The 20,272-nt window shown below is 43.0% G+C and overlaps 1 protein-coding gene across 2 annotated transcripts in view; it reads right to left on the bottom strand.

Moving 5' to 3' along the window:
* The window catches only part of LOC135234582 (receptor-type tyrosine-protein phosphatase gamma-like), a 292,580-nt gene that overhangs the window by 27,856 nt on the left and 244,452 nt on the right, over positions 1–20,272 (bottom strand). For both annotated transcript variants that reach the window (XM_064299308.1, XM_064299310.1), the window contains 2 exons: positions 15,265–15,403; positions 4,621–4,712 (listed from right to left, as the gene is read on the bottom strand). In XM_064299308.1, the coding sequence (XP_064155378.1) occupies positions 4,621–4,712; positions 15,265–15,403 (231 nt within the window). The remainder of the gene's footprint in view (positions 1–4,620; positions 4,713–15,264; positions 15,404–20,272) is intronic.

Below are 20,272 nucleotides of genomic sequence, written 5' to 3'. Positions count from 1 at the left end.
GGTCTGGGAGCTGAACATGTAACTGGAAGATTGCAAGCTCAAATCCCAGCTGAGGCACAGTCATTGTGCCCTTGAGCAATGGAACGTTGTGTGAAACGCTTCCTAAAAATATCCAGCAGAAATAGCTGAAATGTCTCCCAGGGGTACAGCGTTCCCACGCTCAAGCAGAAAGCAGAAAAAAAACAGCTCCTGAGACTGACCGTGTTGCTACTTTATGGACAGGCAATCCTTCTCGCGCTGGGGTCAGGATAAATCAGGCAAATCAGGTGAGTAAAAGTGACAAATACCAACATCTTCATTTCATGGCATTCATTTAGCAGATGCTTTTATTTAGAGCAAATTATAGTGTAGGAGAACCTAAGTACATTCACCTGCTTTATTTGCGTAATAGTGCTAGACTTGGCTAACAGCATTCCTGGACCAGCAAGTGTATAAAGTGAGCTCCATAATGTTTGGGACAAAGACCTGATTTGGCTCTGTACTCCACAATTATAGATGTTTACTCATACAATCCATATGTGGTTAAAGTGCAGATTCTCAGCTTCTTAAAAGGCATTTTTATACATTTTGTTTTCACCATGTAGGAATTACAGAACTTTTTTTAGGGAGCCAGTGTTTTTAAATCATCTGTATTTATTTATTGATGACCATTGCAAATGGCTTTTAGAATTTTCCTATCATCTTATTTCATCTATTTTCATTTTAATGTCACCTTCTTTTCCTCTACATCGTTTTGTTGGGAATGAGTTGTCTTTTTATCCAGTATGGCCTCACATAGAGGGAAGCAGGTTATTCTTTCTTTTAATAATTTTAATGTCTTTCTGGAGAAGCACATTGAATTTTCCTTGTTCTGTATAAAATTTGCCTTGTTGAGCCTCTACAGAGGGAGTCACAGAGGAAGGGGAGGGAAGAGGAGGAAGAAAGAAAGATACAAATTAGCTGGAGAACCGTGAGGCTGGAGGTGGAGCAGGCTGTCAGGGGGACTAGGCCCAGCTGATTGCTTTGTGCTTGGGAGGGGACTGTGCCAAAGTGAAGTCAAAAGAGTGGAGGAGGGGAGGAATCTGGAGATTGAGTGCCACCCAGACAAACAGGAAAATTGCCCAGAAAGATTGGGGAGTTCCATCCTCTGGGAACGAGCCGAGAAGTAAATCCAACTCCTCAAGGAACCTTTTGTCACCATGTCCACCCTCAAGCCGTCGACATCTAAAGTCTAAGAACTCGCATACGTTTGATTGTATATTCATTATTTTTTTTCCAAATGTTCTAAGACTTGAGTGCACACCTCTTCAGTGTTGTGCTTTCATGGGTTGTAATGATTCCAATGATATCATTGCACATGAATCTGTTTCAATGTGCTTTTAAAAACATGGTCCTGCTCTCATCGGAATCAAGAAATTCGCTGCTCATTCCCTGCTGGGAAATGTGATGACGAGTTATAAATACATTGTACTATTAAATAGCCTAGAGCAAGTTAATAACTACAGCAGAAATCCTAACGTGTGATTCATGTTACAGAAATACATGTCCTCACAGCAGTTCCGTATTTTATTAGCCTAACTTGTGTAACCAACATTGACTTCTGCCAATTAACAGAAATCAATACCATTAATTTATAATTTTGTTTCCTGATTGTAATTGGTTTTTGTCTTGAAAGAATTATGACCAGTTCTCTTCACCAAAGTGTCCAAAGATGCAGACTTCTGAGAAGGGCTCATTAAAGATGGTGTCAAGCCGCCCCTGCCCGTACTACTCATACGGACCAACCCTAAATTGTGCGAGGGGTCATGAGTAGACTTTCGTGATGTAAATTGCAACAATGTATGAAATATGTATGATGGAGGGGAAGAACAGAGAATCCCCATGACTTTGAAACGAGTAAGGTAGTTCTGCCAGCCTGGGCCAGTTGGGCAGGTTGTGTGGAAGAAAGAAGACAGCAGAAAAGGCTGTAGGGGTTGCATTGGCATCTGGGGTGATCCAGGTTTCGGTGGAGGTGTATATCGGTGATGACTCTCACTGACATCATCAGTGATCAGAAAAAAAGTGCTGGTGCTCAAGTTAACAACTTGCCCATGAATATGCACTTTTTAACATTTAATAGGCTATTAAACTCCAAGAACCCATAGTAGGCATGTTTTCAGATGGTAAATAAATTCAAATGAACTTGATGTAAAATTGAAGAACAATTATGTTTATTTTGAATAAAAATTGAACTGTGGTTCAAAGGCAGAATTGTACAATTATTTCTCTCTTCAAAAGCTGACTGACTGTACTACATTGCATATAATTAAATAGTAAAAAATATAATAAAAATAAAAAGTTCACTATATCCTTACCATTCTTTTGGGGGGCACTGTATCTTAGAATTTGGAGAGATGATAAATGTACTTGTAAGGCACACATTGAGACACTTGTCATAAAGCTGAGATTAAATCTGAGCTTATTTTATAAAAATAAAGCCTCTCTTCTCAAGTCATGTAGACAGAGGGTTGTGGAAGCAAACTTACTCTCAGTATTAGATTATGGAGATGTCATCTATAGCCATGCTTCCTTGTCTATATTAAGACCATTAGATGCTATCTATCATTCAGCATTGTAATTTATGACAGGTGAAGCATGTTAGCCATCACTGTATTTTGTATAAAAAGTGGGTTGGCCTCATTATGTGAGAAGAGAGCAGCATTGGATTATGTTAATTTATAAGACCATTAGACAGAAACTCTCATCTTATCTCCACAAGCTTATTAGTTGAAGGGTTGGACTTTATCAGACTTATTCTTAGGAATGGTTGCTGCTCCGGGTGTGTGCTGTTAACAGAGCTAGGCAAAACTGCCTTTAGACACTGTGCACCATATACGTAGAATAAATTACAGCAGTCTTTGAAGCTCAATACCTTAGCTCCTATTTGCACGTTTTCAGAGGTAGAAAGTCCAGGGGGCAGAAAGTAAAAGTCCTGCCATGTATTTCTTCCACCCATGAACTCAGCCAGCTAATTAGTTTTACCTCATGACTGAAGAATTGTACTAATTAGCAAATCCAGGTGATTGGAACAACATACTGGGGAGGACTTTTACCTTCTGGACCTGAATTTTCCACCTTTATCCTTTTTAGAGGTCTGATAAAAAACCTGATTAGATTTAATTTAGAACATTTTAATTAATGTTGCATTACTGTTTGTATGTTTTGACTAGTGCCTAATCTACTGATCGTTTTCATTTTGTGTTTTGTAAATAGTGTTGCTTTGTCTGTAAAATCTGCACTATCAAAAAAGTATTTTTTATTTGTTTTGTTTTTGAGTACTAAATAGACGTAAATAACAAAAGGATAACAGGAACACTTCCTTGTTGAACAGTATGGAACCACAGGAACAAGGCTTTCTCCAAAAAGGAATTATTTGAGAGCATTTCCTGCTGCTATTTTGATCAGGGCCTTACCTCTCATGCATACATTATCTGGCTGACAAGCTTTGCATTTTTAGATGCAGACTGACAACACATTTAGTCGTTTCCTGCCAGTGTTATCTGTGTGCATTTTAACCTATTTTTTTTCCTACTGGGGTTATAACAAGTTTTTTAAACAATGCATTTGCAGATCAGGTTGTTGGCAGATTGCAGGCAGTGGGGGGTGATATAGTGGGGTAGAAATACAATGGTTGCAGGTGATAAGCAAGGATGGTGGTATAAAAAAGGTGTGATGGAGAACTGATCATCATAAACATTAGCAGATTTATCGTTCTGTGTTAATACACTGTGTTAATATATACACGTATATTACATTCACCCCACTTGGAATAGAGGCAATTATTTTTTAAAGGAATAAAGGAGAAAGATAAAATAAAAAAATAATTTGAGATGGACAGCCAATCAAAGTAATACCTAAGCAACGCAGCCATAAAACATATAATTACCAAAGTAATAGGCTTAAACAAAGAGCAGAAGTCTCATCATTGACTGCCTACCACAACTGCAATACAGCAATGCGTTTCAAGGCAAAATGAATAAGCAAAAGAAAATGGAGATTCTTTGTTCGTTTAGTGAACACATGCTGATGTTAAAGCTAATTGGAAAGGATTCATTTCCAAATAAATTAAACAAGTGAAATATATTTACATGCACACATCTCTCTCTCTCTCTCTCTTTCACACACACACACACACACACACACACACATTCAATAATACAGCCAAAGATAAGAATTAATTATCCAGTTAACAGAACAAAGGTAGCGTAAAAATAGGATAATTTACAATCATTCATTTTTTCTTCTTTGTGGCTCTGCTTATTGATTTAAGCAAATTAATTCTCAAAGTCTGCTCCAGCACTAATGGCGGTTGAGAAAACTAGTTACAGAGCCGGATGATATTGGAAAGCTGCCACGATTTGCAAAGGCTAACATACAGACTGAGTTCATCAACAGCTGCCTTCATTACAGTGCACTGCTGCAGGAAAGAAAAAAAAAAACAACCCTAGAACATTAGGAAAAAATAAACCTAAAGGCTGACATCGGAAACTTTCTTATGAGAGCAAGGTTTCCATGGAAACCAATGATCAGAGGGGAGGAGCCAGAGTTAGGGCAGTGGCCCCTGCCCTTACCTGGCCGTAGCAGGCCAGGAATGAAGCTCACCTGGAATAGGAATGACAGGGATGCTCTCATTGAGCACCACGCGAGGGGAGCTGCTGTCTTCCACGTAAAAGTGAGCCGTTTGGAAAAACCTCCTGCGAGACAGAGGGGAGAGAGGAAGAACATTAAGGAACCCCACATTTAATTGTGTTTTCTTTTGTATAGTAGTAACGTGCAATGTTAGCAATGTAGCAATGTCAGTAAATGTAGCTTGATTCCCTTTCATACGTTTTAAATCGGATGCCTTACAATTTGCCATTGTACTACGTTTCCCATCAGCCATTTTACCAACATCTCATAAGCATCATAGACAACAAACTATGGGAGCTTGAAGCAAGGGAAACACAGAAATGGCGGCAATACAATTTCTTTCAAGATCAAGGATAAAAGATAAGACAATCATGATGACACACCGCCTTTCATGACTCAAGACTTGTGTATGTAGACATTTCAGCCTCATTACCGTAAACCCAAATTCATATCAACCTTATCACAGTATTATAGGCAGTTCAGCCATCTTGTCATATCCCATATTACCATCAGGCTCCCGGTCAATCAAGCTATTTTATTTTTACACAGCACTCTTCATCTCAATGCGTCTCAGGTTGCTGAACAGATAAAAACCACAAGTGAAATACAAACCAAGCCACAATCCAGTCAGTCACATGCAGATTACTGTATATAAATCACAAGCAAGGAGAAGTGTCTTTGTCTAAAAGTAGCCATCGCTTCAGCATTTCTTTTATTAGTTGCCAGGGAGGTTCACAATTCAGAAGCACCATAGTCATTATCCTACCTTCGAACAGGCGGCCCCATTAATTACACATTAGTCTCCTACACTCTCAAAACAGATGTGCTAAAAACAGCACTTTACGTGTTCTGTTACTTACAACACAGTCTGTTAACAAGCCTCCTTTTGTAACACATAAATTGTATATTTGTAACGCAAAAGTAGTTACTTTGACACAAAATGTGTTGAAAGTAACACAAAAGCAGTAAAACAAAAAGTGATGGATATTAAGAGCTATCAACAACCATATATTCACTTTAGCTCTGTTTTCACAGTCTATAACCACACCAGAGTCCCAAGTTCATAGTCTTTCTTCTTTCTGTAAAAATGTATATTGGTATAGGAATATATGCATTCCATGTATTCCAAATGAGATTAATTATCCCACTTGTTAAAGATGTTCCTCAAAACCTAAAATGATGTCTGGCTAAAGTTCTAAAATCACAGCCACTCTCTCTTCAGTAGTCCAAAGCAACTCATCTTTCCATCATGGGAAATTCATGGTGCCTTACCCTGTACATCCCACACACAGGCTGCAGCGCATGCCCAGCACAGACACATGAAGTACCATCATCAGAGCATAGTGTGGTGCATATGACTGTCACACACACACGCGCACATGCCCACGCAACAAACTCATGCACACGCGCATGCACACAAACACACGCACAAGCACATGCACAAACACATTCACACACACAAGCACAAACACAAACAGAAGCACAAGCACACACACACACGCACACTTGCACATGCACACACACGAAAAAACAAGCATACACATACGAATACAAACATATACACATAGATACAGTGAGCTCCATAATGCTTGGGACAAAGACATATTTTTTTTTTATTTGACTCTGCACTTTTTGAGGGTATTTATATACATTTCGGTTACACCAGGAAAGAATAACTGCACTTTATATACATAGTCTCTCCATTTCAGGGCCCCATAATGTTTGGGACATATTAATGTTACGTGATGAAAGTAGTCCTGTTAAGTACTTTTGAGCATATCATTTGCATGCAATGATTGCTTGAAGTCTGTGACCCACACCCTCCAGGTGCTGAGTATCTTCTCTGGCGATGCTCTGCCAGGCCTGTACTGGAGCCATCTTAAGCTCCTGCTTGTTTCAGTGGCTAGTGGCCTCTAAGTTTTCTCTTCAGCATATGAAACGCATGTTCAGCTGGATTCAGATTGGGTACATGATTTGGCCAATCAAGAATTTTCATGTTTTTGACTTTCAAAAACTCCTATTGTTGCTTTAACAGTATGTTTGGGATCATTGTCTTGTTGTAGGATAAAGCACTGTTCAATGATTTTGGAGGCATTTGCTTGAACTTGAGCAGATAGGATGCTTCTATACATCTCAGTTGCAACTCTGCTGCTTCTATCAGCAGTTGCATCATCAATGAAAACAAGTAAGCCAGTATCTGAGGCAGCTACGTATGCGCAAACCATACCACCATTTCACAGATGAGTTTGGGTGTTTTGATTCTTGGGCAATTCCTTTTAGCCTCCACATCCTTGCCATTACTCGGATACAGCTAAATCTTAATCGCATCTGTCCACAAGACAGATGAGATCAAGATTTTGGCCAATGTCACTGACTGTTTTTTTTTTCTTATTTCGCATATCTCAACCTCATAAAGGCTTCTTTGACTTTCATTGGCACAACACTGAACTCTGTTGACAAACACCAATAACAACTCCAAATAAAATCAAACGCCTAGAATCAAGACTAGAACAAGACTAACGTATCCAATTAATCAGAAACACCTGGAAAGCCATTTGTCCGAAACGTTGTGATGCCCTGGGGTTGCCATTTATAAAAAATGCTGTAATTTCTACATGGTGAAACCAAATGTATAAAATACCCTCTAATTAAAGCTGAGAATCTGCACTTAACCACACATGAATTGTTTGATTAAAAATCCAAAATTCTGGAGTACAGAGTCAAATAAAGAACAAATATGTCTTTGTCCCAAACATTATGAAGCTCACCGTACACACACACGGAGACACACAAATACATAAACACACACACACACCTACATACATGCATGCATGCCTACAGCCATGCTTAAAAATTATGCTTTAAAAGTTTGTGAATGAAGCCAACTCTCACTGCTGTTTCTCTTGTAGAATCAAATCAGTAGCCAACCTCACAACACATAGGAAAGCAGGTCCTAATGCTATTAGCCCATAATGCCGCATCTTCCTTCACTAGCCTCTTCATCACAGGACCGAGGTCAAGCTACACAACCTTGCTTATGACAGGCAGGAAAGTTAGCCAGCAGTAAGCGAGTGAGAGCCCTAGCTCTCCCAGCACGTCGTCCTCAGAGACAGAGCACACACAGAGCCGCTGGGGCAGAGCAGCCGCCCAGTCACACGCTCGTATCTGCCCCCCGAAGCTTCTCCTACCTGTACTGGAGGCAAAAAAGGGAGCATATCCCAGCCATCCTGGACAGCAGCAGGACCAACACAGAGGAGAGTGCCTGCTGCATGGCTCTATGGAGAGAGAGAGCCAGCAAAAGAGAGGGGGGGAGGTGGGGTCTTCCCCAGACTGTGTTACTGACTGGGGTGGGGTGAGGGGGGGGGGGCATGGTGGCAGCATGCAAAGAGCTAGCGTTGCTCTGGCTACCAGAGGGGGAGGGGACTTGGTGCGTTTGTTGTCTCAATGGAATTAGCATCACACAACACTGCCTCTCTCTTACTGACGGCTCTTAATAAACTCCTCTTTTTCTACACCTGCTCCCACTACGCACCCCCCCCCCCAGTACCCCCTGCCTCCCCAGTAACCCCCCTGCCCCCTCTACACCATCCCACTGTCTGCTTCCCTTTGTTCCCCCATTTTTAAAAGCAACCTTGTTGACACTCCCTACCCTAGCTCTCCTGACGTTTATAAAGTACTACATCTTCAAGAATGTAAGAATTCACATGAGATCTCTGAAAACAACCTTTGAGTTCCAAACTAATAAATGGTTTTGCCCTTTCCGACCCGATACCAGTTACAGGCAATGCTTCGCTGTTTGGCATTGGGTTTCTCCTCACGACAAGAATAACAAGAATTACAAGTACAAGAATGTTCAAGGTTTTATGGAGAGTTCCAACTTGAGATCTACAAATTCTCCCATTGTCTGCATGTAATGCCACGCACAAAAGTGGAGTTCAGTAAAAGCACTCAGCCCTCTACATCTCCTCATTAAGATGTCAGTGTTCCCAGGAATCTGTGCTGCTGGCACTCCCTTTCAGAAGATTAGAGTAGAGAGAGAGAGAGAGAGAGAGAGAACACACAGAGAATGGGCCTTTCAGGAGAAGGCAGATTCCCTGAGGCACTCAGCACTGCAAGGGCGTAATAACTCCTCCTCACAGAGTAAACTGTGGGCACGAAATAAACTCACTAGGACTAAAAACTCACCCCCCTAAAAGACAAAGGGGCTTGACCAAAAACTCACCTCATTAAAAGACAAAGGGGCTGGACCAAAAACTCACCTCATTAAAAGACAAGGGGGTTGGACCCAAACTTACCTCACCCAAAGATAAAGGGGCATGACCCAAACTCACCTTATTAAAAGACAAGCGGGGTTGGACCCAAATTTACCACACACAAAGATATGGGAGTGGGACCCAAACTCACCTCATTAAAAGACAAGGGGGATGGACTCAAACTCACCTCACACAAAGACAAGGGGGCTGGACCCAAACTCAACTCATTAAAAGGCAAGGGGGCTGGACCCAAACACACCTCACTAAAAAAACTCAGAGACTGGACAAAAAAACTCACCTCCCTAAAATAAAAGAGACAGGATCCAATCCAAACCTCACTAAAAGACAAGGGAGTGTGGGCCCAAACACACCTCACTAAAAGGCAAGGGAGTGTGGGCCCAAACACACCTCACTAAAAGACAAGGGAGTGTGGGCCCAAACACACCTCACTAAAAGACAAGGGAGTGTGGGCCCAAACACACCTCACTGAAAGACAAGGGAGTGTGGGCCCAAACACACCTCACTAAAAGACAAGGGGGCTGGACCAGAAACTCACATCACGAAAAGACAAGGGACAGAATCCTAACTCACTGCATTAAAAGATAATGGGCTGCACCCAAAACTCACTTCACTAAAACACAGGGGACTGGAACCACGCTCATAATCCCACTCATTATTTAGGCAGGGACTGAAACTATGCATATGGCCACGGTTGTACTTTTATTTTTAAAAAGTATGTTTGTAAATATCTCACATACAATCTGGTAATGCGGGACATGTCCTGGATGTTTTGCGTGACCTGGAGGGCAAACCTGAATAGCAGATTTGATTTAAGCCAAGCCAGGAGGTTTGTTAGCGGAAGGTTAACAATTTTGAGGGTTATTAAATAAAAGTCACTAAATATTAGAAGCCAGTCGTTTCTTTCTGTTGTCTCAGTACTGTTATCACTGATGAAATAATCTGCATTGATGTGTGTGTGTGTGTGTGTGTTTGTGTGTGTGTGTGTGAGAGAGAGAGAGAGAGAGCAATGCTCCTTTGAGTATTCTTTTTGTACCAATTTTAAATGAGTAGTGATGTCGCATTGTTATGAGGGATGAAAGTAACAAACATTTCTTGATAAAAATTGAGTTGATGAAAGTCCAATTGAATTGTTAATTTGTCTGTTATGAGATAAAAAATCATAAGATAGAACTGCGAGTGATTTGATAAAAACCTAAACGATTTCATTAACAGCCTCGATCTGATAAATGAAAACACTCCTTTTTATTGTCCACCACCGCTGCTCTGTCAGTTCATTGTTTAATGCTTGCACTACCAAGCCATTTATTGTTTAGCGTGTGCATTAAGCCTCCTGTCAATCAAAAGGCCACACCCATCAAATTAGATTTTTTTCTGCTCCCGATTGCTTTTCTCCCACAGCCTTCAAGCAGCCAATCAGACCTGTTCCTAATTCTTAAACATGTCGAGGGAAAGTCAAAATAACAGGGAGCTTTGAGACTTTGTCCTACAAAAATGTATTTCTGCAAGAATCTCCTCTAGTAATTCTAGTCACAATGTGATACAGTATCAAATTGATTGGCTGCAGCCAAAAATACACAAGCCAGTGGTACTGAAGTGAATCCTACACTACTACAGATAGTTTGGGAGGTGGCAGCTGAGGTCACAGCAGATGATTTACTTACAGAAGATTTGCAATCAAGGGGCAGAAAACTTGGATCAAATTCGGCGGGCACGACTTTTTGATTGACGGGAGGCGTAATGCACACGCTACTCTATAAATGGTCAGGCGGTGCACACGGTAAACGATGAACGGGCAGAGCGGTGGTGGTGGTGGTGGTGAATGATAAAAAGGAAGGTTTGTGTTTATCAAATCGAGCCCGTTTTATTCATTCATTTTCTTATGAAATCACTAGGGCTTTTATCTGCTAATTTTTTCATAATTGAACTGCAAATTTATCTACATCACTCGCACTTTCATAAACTCCATTTTTATCGTGTAATATTTGCAATTTCCACCCCTCACACACTGTCACAGATCTCGCTGCTGAGGTGACAGGTGGGAGGATGCAATAATAAATTGAACTGTCACAAGTTCCCGCACTGCTGCTAGGTCAATGTGGGCTCGAGTGATGCACGGATGCTGTTTCGAAGCCTGGTGATAAGGGTAGCAGTGTCGAGCGGTGGGAAGTGGAAAAGAACACCTTCACGTGCTTCAGCAGAAGAGAAACAAGCATTCTCTGCATGGCCTGTGGTGGGTGCAGTGTGTAGGTCTCTCCAGGCTTTTGTGAGGGTCCAGTGTGTAGGTCTCGCTAGGCTTTTATGAGAGTGCAGTATGTTGGTCTCTCTAGGCTTTTATGAGAGTGCAGTATGTTGGTCTCTCTAGGCTTTTATGAGAGTGCAGTATGTTGGTCTCTCCAGGCTCTAATGATAGTGCAGTATGTTCGTGAGTGCAATCTGTAGGTCTCTCCAGGCTTTCCGGAGGGTGCAGGGTGAGAGGGGCGTTCCAGGTTTTTATGAGGGTGTAGTGTCTAGGTTTCTCCAGGTTTGAATGAAGGTGCAATGTGTGGGTCGTTTTTGGGTTTTGACTGGGTTTGATTTGTGTGGAACCAACATTATGCAATATGTAATGAGACCAGATTGCTTATGTAAATTATTTAGTCCCACCCAGAGGTGGAACTCCAGCAGGGGTCCAGTTACCATGGAAGCACACACATTCTGACAGCCCTCCAACCACATCACCACCAGCTGTGGTCCTTCCCCATTTCACTGTCAAACAATTGCACGAATGCGGAATTCTGGATCCTATGCACACCACACAGAGCACAGCTGTAGCTCGTTATACGAGGAGGTGAAGCACCAATATCTGGGCCAGTAGCCCAGGAGAGCAGCTGGACCAATCAGTCTGGAACCTCACTCTCTACAATGAGCAGAGCAGAAACCACAGCACACAGAGCTCTCCGAGGCATCTTCGTAGTCCTCTTACAACCCAGTTCATTTAAATTACTCCACAGCAACCAACTCCTCTGTTTCTAGAACGACACAGGCTTGCTTTCGTGTACGAAAAACACGGACAGCATCCTTGAACTCCGTGACAAATTAACAGAACAGACAGCGCTCTGATCAAACCTCTAAGAGCCAGTCCCTTCAGGGGTATCTGCAGATGTAAATAAATCAGCCGACGCTAATGAACTGCCATTCAGCCGCTCGATGGCCTGTGCCCGTGCGTGCGCATGTGCACACATCTTGATCGCAGGGCCCATTTTATGCGCAGGCGGGGGCCAAGCAGACGAGCACGCAGCTGGTGACCTGGCACCACCGGGCCCCTGAGGGCCACAGACAGGATGGAGTCGATTAATGAGCACGGACAGTGAAATACATGTATCTTAAATATGAATTTGCACATGTGAAGTCTATATGCGATTTAAGTAGCTCACAGGGCTCCAGGGATGGACAGAAATCCAGGTCACCAGCCCTGGTCTACTACTATAGACAACATATGCAGACTCTAAAATGTCTTTCTGCTTTAACAAGTCATCGTCCAAGGACGTTTTTTTTTCAAAGCACACAGGGTGATGCAGAAGCTGATACATTGGTGTGTGTGTACATAGCGTGCACCCATCAGAAATTAGCATGTGGCTGTGTCAAGTACTGAGCAGAAGCACAGCAAACACAAAATGTTATCACAATGTTACAGGAATGTATTGTGAACATTATAACGTTGTCACTACACGGCAGTAACATTGTGAGAATGTTTTGTGTTAGCTGAGAGGAGGCCTTGCATTGCAGCTGTGTGCACATATCGGAATCAGCAGATATTAAAGCAGAGCAAGACTGCATGATTCCTCCTCCAATATGTTTTATTACACTTTTACATTGCGACTACTGTTATTACAGTTGATGTTATCAGAAACAGTAACAAGAAGAAATAAATACAAGGCAGCATTTCATGATGGTGGCCTTGTTTTTATTTTTTACTCTTTAAAATATGAGCATGCAAATCTTGCATAACCTAAAATGTAAATTTGACGGTTATATAATATTTTGGAAAAAAAAACCTTTCACATACCCTTCCATACTTTCAAGAGAATGCCTCCAAAACAAAATGCACTGAAAGCCTACGCAATTACCCTACTACTAAATGAGATAAGCCACCCTTGGCCATGGTTTTCGATCACTGAATTTGAAGACAAATGATTTTCAAATAGGCTGACAGGACCTGATGTATACAAATAAAAGAGAGAGTAATGTCCCACTCATTTATTTGACTGACCTTGGCTCTCTGTCCTTCAGCAGAGAATCAGCACTCAAATGTACCATGATTACTTTCAGTTCACCAGGACGGATGTCTGCCAGTGAGTTTACAACGCTGGTAAAAGGCACCTGTCTCCTGTCAGCTGCAGCTCACAGGTCAGGATGAGCACCTCTGCAGTCCTGTGGCTAACATAATCACTCTGCATTTACTGTGCTGCGATCCTTCATTTTGACCACGCCGCAGAAGCCCATGTTTCTAATTTGCACAAAATGTCCGCCTACTGTTACAACACCACTGCTGGGGTGACCTGTGCCATTTGGCACTGGCCATTAAAACCCATTGATGACATAGGACACAGAGCTCCAGCTGTTCTTTATACCGCCGTGTTAGCCCAACTCTTTTTTGCAGGGCTTATACCGCTGTGCCACCTGCTAAGCGACCGGCACCTCTACCGTTTCTATAGCAGTTAACGGATACATTTATTTGGAAGCCGCCTTCCAAATAATTTAAGGAAAGACATTTTTTTTGTTCTCTGTTCACAGTGTCCCGTGAAGGGCAGCAGATGGCCTATGGCTCCCCGGGGGGTTCTGCGGACTCCTGGGGGAGGGGAGCCGGGACGAGACAGACAGATGAGGAGTTGAAAGATGAAAGCTGGAACCAGCCGTAATTGGCCAAATTGCACTGGATGTGGGAGTGGTCCGGGGGGGGGGAGATGGGGGGGGGGGGCGTGGCTAAAACCAGGCGATATTAAAGACAAATGAAGGTAGCTCCTGCATTGCTTTGTATCCCAGCTGCGCATTTATATTTCACTATGGTTTACATTTCTATGGTTTATGGTTTGTCTCCTTAAAGTTGACAGAGCTGCAAATTTTAGTGTGTGTATATTTATATGAGAGCTGTCAATGGCTCACTGTTTCACCCTATAACTGATGAGAGTTAAGGATGAGTAAAAGTATAAATGTTTTCCAAAATTTTTCTTCCATTTATTTTTTGCTCTATATTTTTTAATAACTCACTTTTTACACTCATAAAGCCTTCTTTCCTTTTATGGCCAGTGATATTCTATGACTGTTTCAAGCACTGTTACTTTAAGTTTCTGCACAGGCTTGCAGGGTGAAAATCCTCTTAATCAGCCGCTGGAATATGCTGACTAGTTACTCTTACCGTGGCTGCGATAACACCAGAGAATTTGTTTTGAAAAAGGTTTTTTTAATTCTTTTATTTATCACTTTAAGTTATTTAATCAAGGCACCTTTGTTTTTTGTTTCTATTTTAAAATGAAAAAAAAGGCAGAAAAAAGAGGTAAGGTCCCGGTAAGAACGGAGGTGGAGGAAGCGCGGGCCTGGTTTTGTAAGCGGTAAATCTCCCCCCCCCCCCCCCACTGTTTGGAGCGGGCTCGGTCTGCGCAGTCGGCCGTAGGGAATGTCTCAGCTGTGCTGACAGTAATGGCGAAGTAATGTATCCCTGAGGAAGGCCTTCAGCGCTCCTGCCTGGCTTACTATCACCAGAACACAATCACCCACTTCCAACCTGACACCGTTCCTCTTCTGCGCTGCCATAAAGCCAAGGCGAGACAACCCTAATAATGACGTCTTACGCTTCTCAAGGTAAAACACATTTCCCCCCTCGCAAAAGTGCTATAATTCTGCGTAACCAAGTTAAATATCTTGGCTAAGGATACTAATGTTTCAATTTCGCATGGGAGAGGGAAGCTGGCGGAGATAAAACATTAGAGAAAGACGCAGAGGACATTAGTGGGACAGAAGCGGAGCTGCAGAGGGGAAGCAAGGCTGCAGTAGAGGAGTAGGTGGGGCTACAGTGGGGGAGTGAGCAGAGCTTCAGTAGGGGAGTGGGCGGGGCTGCAGTTGTGGAGTAGGTGGGGCTACGGTAGGGGAGTGTGCAGGGCTGCAGTAGGGGAGTGGGCGGGGCTGCAGTAGTGAAGTGGGCGAGGCTGCAGTAAGGGAGTGGGTGTGAAAGGTCAGGGCAGGGCTTTCATCACAACCCAGATGGGTAAGGGTAAAATGGAGGCATTGTCAGTAGAGTGGTTGGGCTGAGTGGGGGCTTTGTGTTAGGTGTGGTTAAAGGAAGGCGATGAAGGCCTGTGGGTCTCACCTCCAGTACACCAGCACAGCCAGCAGCAGGATGAGGCAGACGAAGGTCAGGGCAGAGACCACCACCAGGGGGATGATCCATTCCACCCTGCTGACCCCATGGACGGGATTCCTAGTCATGTTGGAGATGCTGTTCCTCTCTGTGGAAGAGAGAGAGAGAGATAGATACACACCTGGGTTAGAACTTGTGTTTAATTTGCTAAATTTGCATTTCATTTAAGTCACAGATTGGCTAAGGAATCCACACACCTTGTTCTCAAGGCCTTAATTGGCAGCTGATTGAAAGGAAACCACAAAAACACACACAGTTTTACACCCCTGGTTTAAATGAATGGACAGTGTGCTATTGAATGTGTTGTTTACCTATGTTTAGGTCACAATCAGAATATTTAAGACACAATTGAAGGTTTAGAGTCTTGTGTGGTTAATGGAGACACATACCTGTTCTTTCATGACATATCACAGGAGGCAGTTTCAACTAATAAACAGCATATTCAATTTCAATTTCCCACATTCACACATCACACCCACCCCACAGCCGACAGAGTGGAGTAGGAGGGAAAACCTTTCTTATGTGGCTTTAGCATGCAGTCTAATAGACCAGCAGGGGTTGCTAGATAGGGATGAACGCAGAAACCCAGTAGTTCTCAAACTCTTGGAGGACCCCTATGTATGCTGGTTTTTGGTCACAGCTAATCTCTGGCTCAATTCAATTTGCTGAACATGTGTTTAAGTTCTTTCATAATTTTAACACAAAGCAAGTTTGGACATTTATCATTTGTTCTTTGAATTATTCATTTTATACTAAATGATTAGTTTTAGTGGCCACGTGTCCACACTTTCACCAATTAGGAGCCTACTGATTCACCTCAGCCTTCAATTTCATGCCATGCACACCTATTTTGGACATAATATTCTGGGATTGTGATTGTGGATGGAACGAAAACCAGAATACACAGGGGTCCTCCAGGACTGAGTTTGAGAACCACTGAACCCATCCGTACCCTGGGTGACCAAACGGCCAATTGCCTGTCGCCCTATGGAGTTACCAGCCACAGTCGACACTGGCACGGTCCAGATTCAATCTGAGGCTGTGAGGCTCATGCTTAACCAAATGAGCCACCCAGCAGCCCCCAGAAATGCTTATTTAACTGAAAAGGGAGAACTCATTCATTATTTAGCTACTTAACATGGGCGAGAGCTGAAAAATGTCCTCCACTTTTATGAGCAGGGGACACATCCCCATAAGCAACATATCAACTGACGCTTGGTGTAAAATGGCCATAATAAATGAGATTAGATGATACTCAATTGTCTGTTTTACAGAAAATCATTTCACGTAACAAAGCTGTTCGCCCTCCATACAGAGAACACCAAGAACAGTACAAGCAACAAAAACACTGCATTACAGATGATGGACATACTGCATCAACTACATGCACCACACACCACCCACACCACAGAAGTTCCTGTAATTGCATACTACCATCTATAATTGCTCTGTTTTCCACATCCACCTACACTGCCAAAGGCCCTGTAATCCCACTTCACCTGGACATTCTCATATTAATGTTTTTTTGCTGATTGAGTGGTTTGGCTGAATATTGAACAACTTGATTTTAAGACTTACTACTGTGGTCTAGAAGTTGAAAATGGCTCCTCCTTGACATGAGCTGATACTCTCCATAGAAATTATGGGAAGCCAATCCTAGCATGCTTTTAATGTGGGAGTCTTAGGAAATCTGTTCAAGCATATGACCGTCAACATATTCTCAGGAGTACAAGTATCTTGGACTTATACTGTAAAGAGATGTAAAGTTGTAGCAAATAGTCATACCCTACTGAATGACATTTTGGACTATAGAAAAATATATAGAAATATGGAAATAAGACTGCACGGCCCAAAAGATTGAAAGCTGGAACCTGAACCGGGTTGGCTGCTTAACGTATTTACTTCATTTTTAATCCGTCAGTTTCTGATCGTTTTTGATGGCGTGTGCCTACCTGCTCACAGGCGGGTTTCAGAAAGGGGCTCTTTGAAACGAGCGTCACCTCTCGCCGCTTCGTTTCAACATCAAAACAGCAGCTAAACAAAAAGGCATTTCGCGAATTCGATACGGCGATCTCTCTCTCTCTCTCTCTCACAGCGTGTGCTAAAGATTGCTCGGACGCACCTGCCATTTCCCGGTCAATTTGCCGGGAATACAGATCATGAGCGGCTCGTATCTTCGCGGCGCAGCTGCCGTTTGGCGAAAGCCCCACTCCACCGCGCGGCTGTCACCAATCAACTGGTAAAAGGGGCGAGGCGGCATGCTGGGTGTAATTCCAGGAAGGGGCCGGCTAGCCTCGCTGTCATTACCACCGCCGTCTGCGCAATACCGGGCCCCTGCTGAGGAACTCTGGGAAATTGCTGTTTTCAGGCATCCCTGATAAGCGTCTGTCAACCTGGGGATGTGTGTTACGCGCGTTCCTGTTACGTCTCTTCGCGTGGGAGTGGCTGTAGAGTATTGGCGGTCGTAATGCTTCAGATTAAGCTGTTGTGTTTGTGCTGAAAGCTTCCGATGAAGCGGTTGTGTTCACGTTCGTAGGCTGACGCGTCAGACGAAACAGGTGTATTTGTGATGAACGGCTAAATCTTCAGATGAAGCAGCTGTATTTGTGTTACGGAGCTGAAGGTTCAGTGCGTTTGGATTGGCGTGCCAAGCGTTTGGGAATTCACGCTTGACGCACGCGTGCGTGGCACCGCTACCTAAAGTGAAAAGTTGCAGCGAAGTTTCAACGAGGCATAAATGTCACTGAAGCATTATATTATGAACTGCTGCAGAGAGTGGCCCTAGTTGCCTTTAGGAGATCTGATTGGCTCGGATGGGCGATAGTGGAACAGCTCTCTCTGCTCCTGTATATTGTACTGCGCTGTTTCTTCAGCACCTCAGGTGACCTGGGAGAGCTGCAGGACCACGGACAGCACCAGGCCCTCTGGCAGGCATGGTAGCAGGCACCCAAATAAATACAAACTGTCTAATTATTTGGGTCTATAAAAGGCCTAGCTCTGGGGCCTAGAAGAGAGGAGAGATTTTTTTTTTAAGTCACCACATGGTCCGGTCCTCTAATTCTCCGGGCGCCTGTTTGTTCTGTTTTTTTTTACAGTGGCACATTCTTGTTCCCTTTTTCAAGTTATGTTTGTGTCAACATTTTCATCGCTTGAATTCATGAAGTAAATAAAAGCTAGTATGCTGCCGGCTGTTCACTACTTGACACAGTGACGACCCCCAGCACAGAGCCACAATGGTGGAGAATGCAGGCGCAGTATTCCCAGGAATTGCAGTGCTTGGCTGCAGAGGCGTATCTGGGAACCAGCGGGCACCTGGATCTGTAGCCCTCTGTAGAATTCCAGGGCAGCCTGAACACAGAGCTGCAGGCCAAGGGTATAGCGGGTCCCCACCCTCAGGACCTCCAAGGATCCAGAGGCCTGACTGATGCTACAGTGTTCATTACGTTACATTACAGGCATTTAGCAGACGCTCTTATCCAGAGCAACTTACACAACTCTTTACATAGTAAATACACTGCACCCATTTATACAGCTTGATATATGCTGAAGCAATGAAGGTTAAGTACCTACTGTAGCTCAAGGGTACAACAGCAGTGTCCTAGCTGGGAATCGAACCTGTGACCTTTATGTCACAAGGCCAAATTACAGGCCACGTCAATCCTTTGTGTGATGTGGCACCTCTGCGGAGCTTACCCACCTCTGATTAGTGTGCCCAACTTTGGGCCCTGACCATGGGGGGGGGGGGGGGGGGGGGGGGGGGGGCTCCACTTTAGACCCAGCGCCAGTGCCCAGTGCCAGAATACCCTGCCTTAACACTGGCTCCTGCAGTGTTTAGGCAGGGAGAGGGAAGCACTCATTTAATATGGGGATTCTGACTTCTCTCATTAATGTGAAAATAATGCTTCACAGTACTGTTATAATGGAAAGACGCTGGCTTTATTATGCGGTAGCCTGGTGCATGGGAAGGCCTCGTTTAGAGGTCTTCAGGTGAAGAGGTGATTAAAGCTTGGAGGAGCAGCCCCAGATCAATATCTCCATTTCTCTGCAAGGCCTCCACTACGCTGAGAGCGGAGATTACTGCGGGAGATTTCACGGCGATTCCAGGTAATGGGGGTTAATAGATTATCTACACACTTACTCTGGTGATAGCAAGTGCACGGGCACTGGATAAGGACACTCTGCTTCTCTGCCAGCCCAGATTCTCTTATATCGAACTTTTCTGGTAAAAAAAAAAAAAAAAACACTTGCATGCCCACCTGGGACTGCGGTAACCTTGAATGTCTTCCTCAAGACAATGGTTTTCAAACTTGGAAACTTCCTATAAATCACATCCCGGGCTTCAGTTAAAGCCTCTTGAAATCTCTTCGTAAATTGAGGTTGTAGAAAGCATAGATTTAAGGTGTTCGATTATTTTGTACTTAAGTGTATTTTTACATAATGCGGGTTTGGCTCATTGTCGCTTGTTTTTCCTTTGAACTCTTCACTTTTCCAAAGTTTTTAATTTAGTTACCAACTGTTCAAACTTTCAGTAATTACGACCCCACTGATTTCACCTGCTGGAATAGATTTAAAACCACTTTAAAAAATGAATCTTTTTCTAACAGAGTTATTCACCATATACAACATAACAAAAATCATAAAATGAAAGTACTATTTAGTAATTGTTAGTCCACTAGACAGGCTTCTGGTTGTCTAGTTCTTGGATGTGAACGTTCTTGGTTGTGAACATGGAACATTTATTTTCCAAAGTAGCTTGTAAAGAACCACTATGCTTCCAATGGTCGTATGCATGTATATTTCCTGATTATTCTTCAAAAAAATGTTCAGTATTATTATGGGTCAGAACTATTTCCTGTAGTGCAAACAACCTGAGACTGCTGTGCTCAATGAAAAAATTAACATTACAATAAATTAAAGTGTACACAAATATATTTAAACATAAGAACTGAAATGTATG

Source organism: Anguilla rostrata, chromosome 11 (assembly GCF_018555375.3).
Source record: "Anguilla rostrata isolate EN2019 chromosome 11, ASM1855537v3, whole genome shotgun sequence".
NCBI classification, from domain to species: Eukaryota; Metazoa; Chordata; class Actinopteri; order Anguilliformes; family Anguillidae; genus Anguilla; species Anguilla rostrata.
This window is presented reverse-complemented; position numbering and strand designations above follow the sequence as displayed.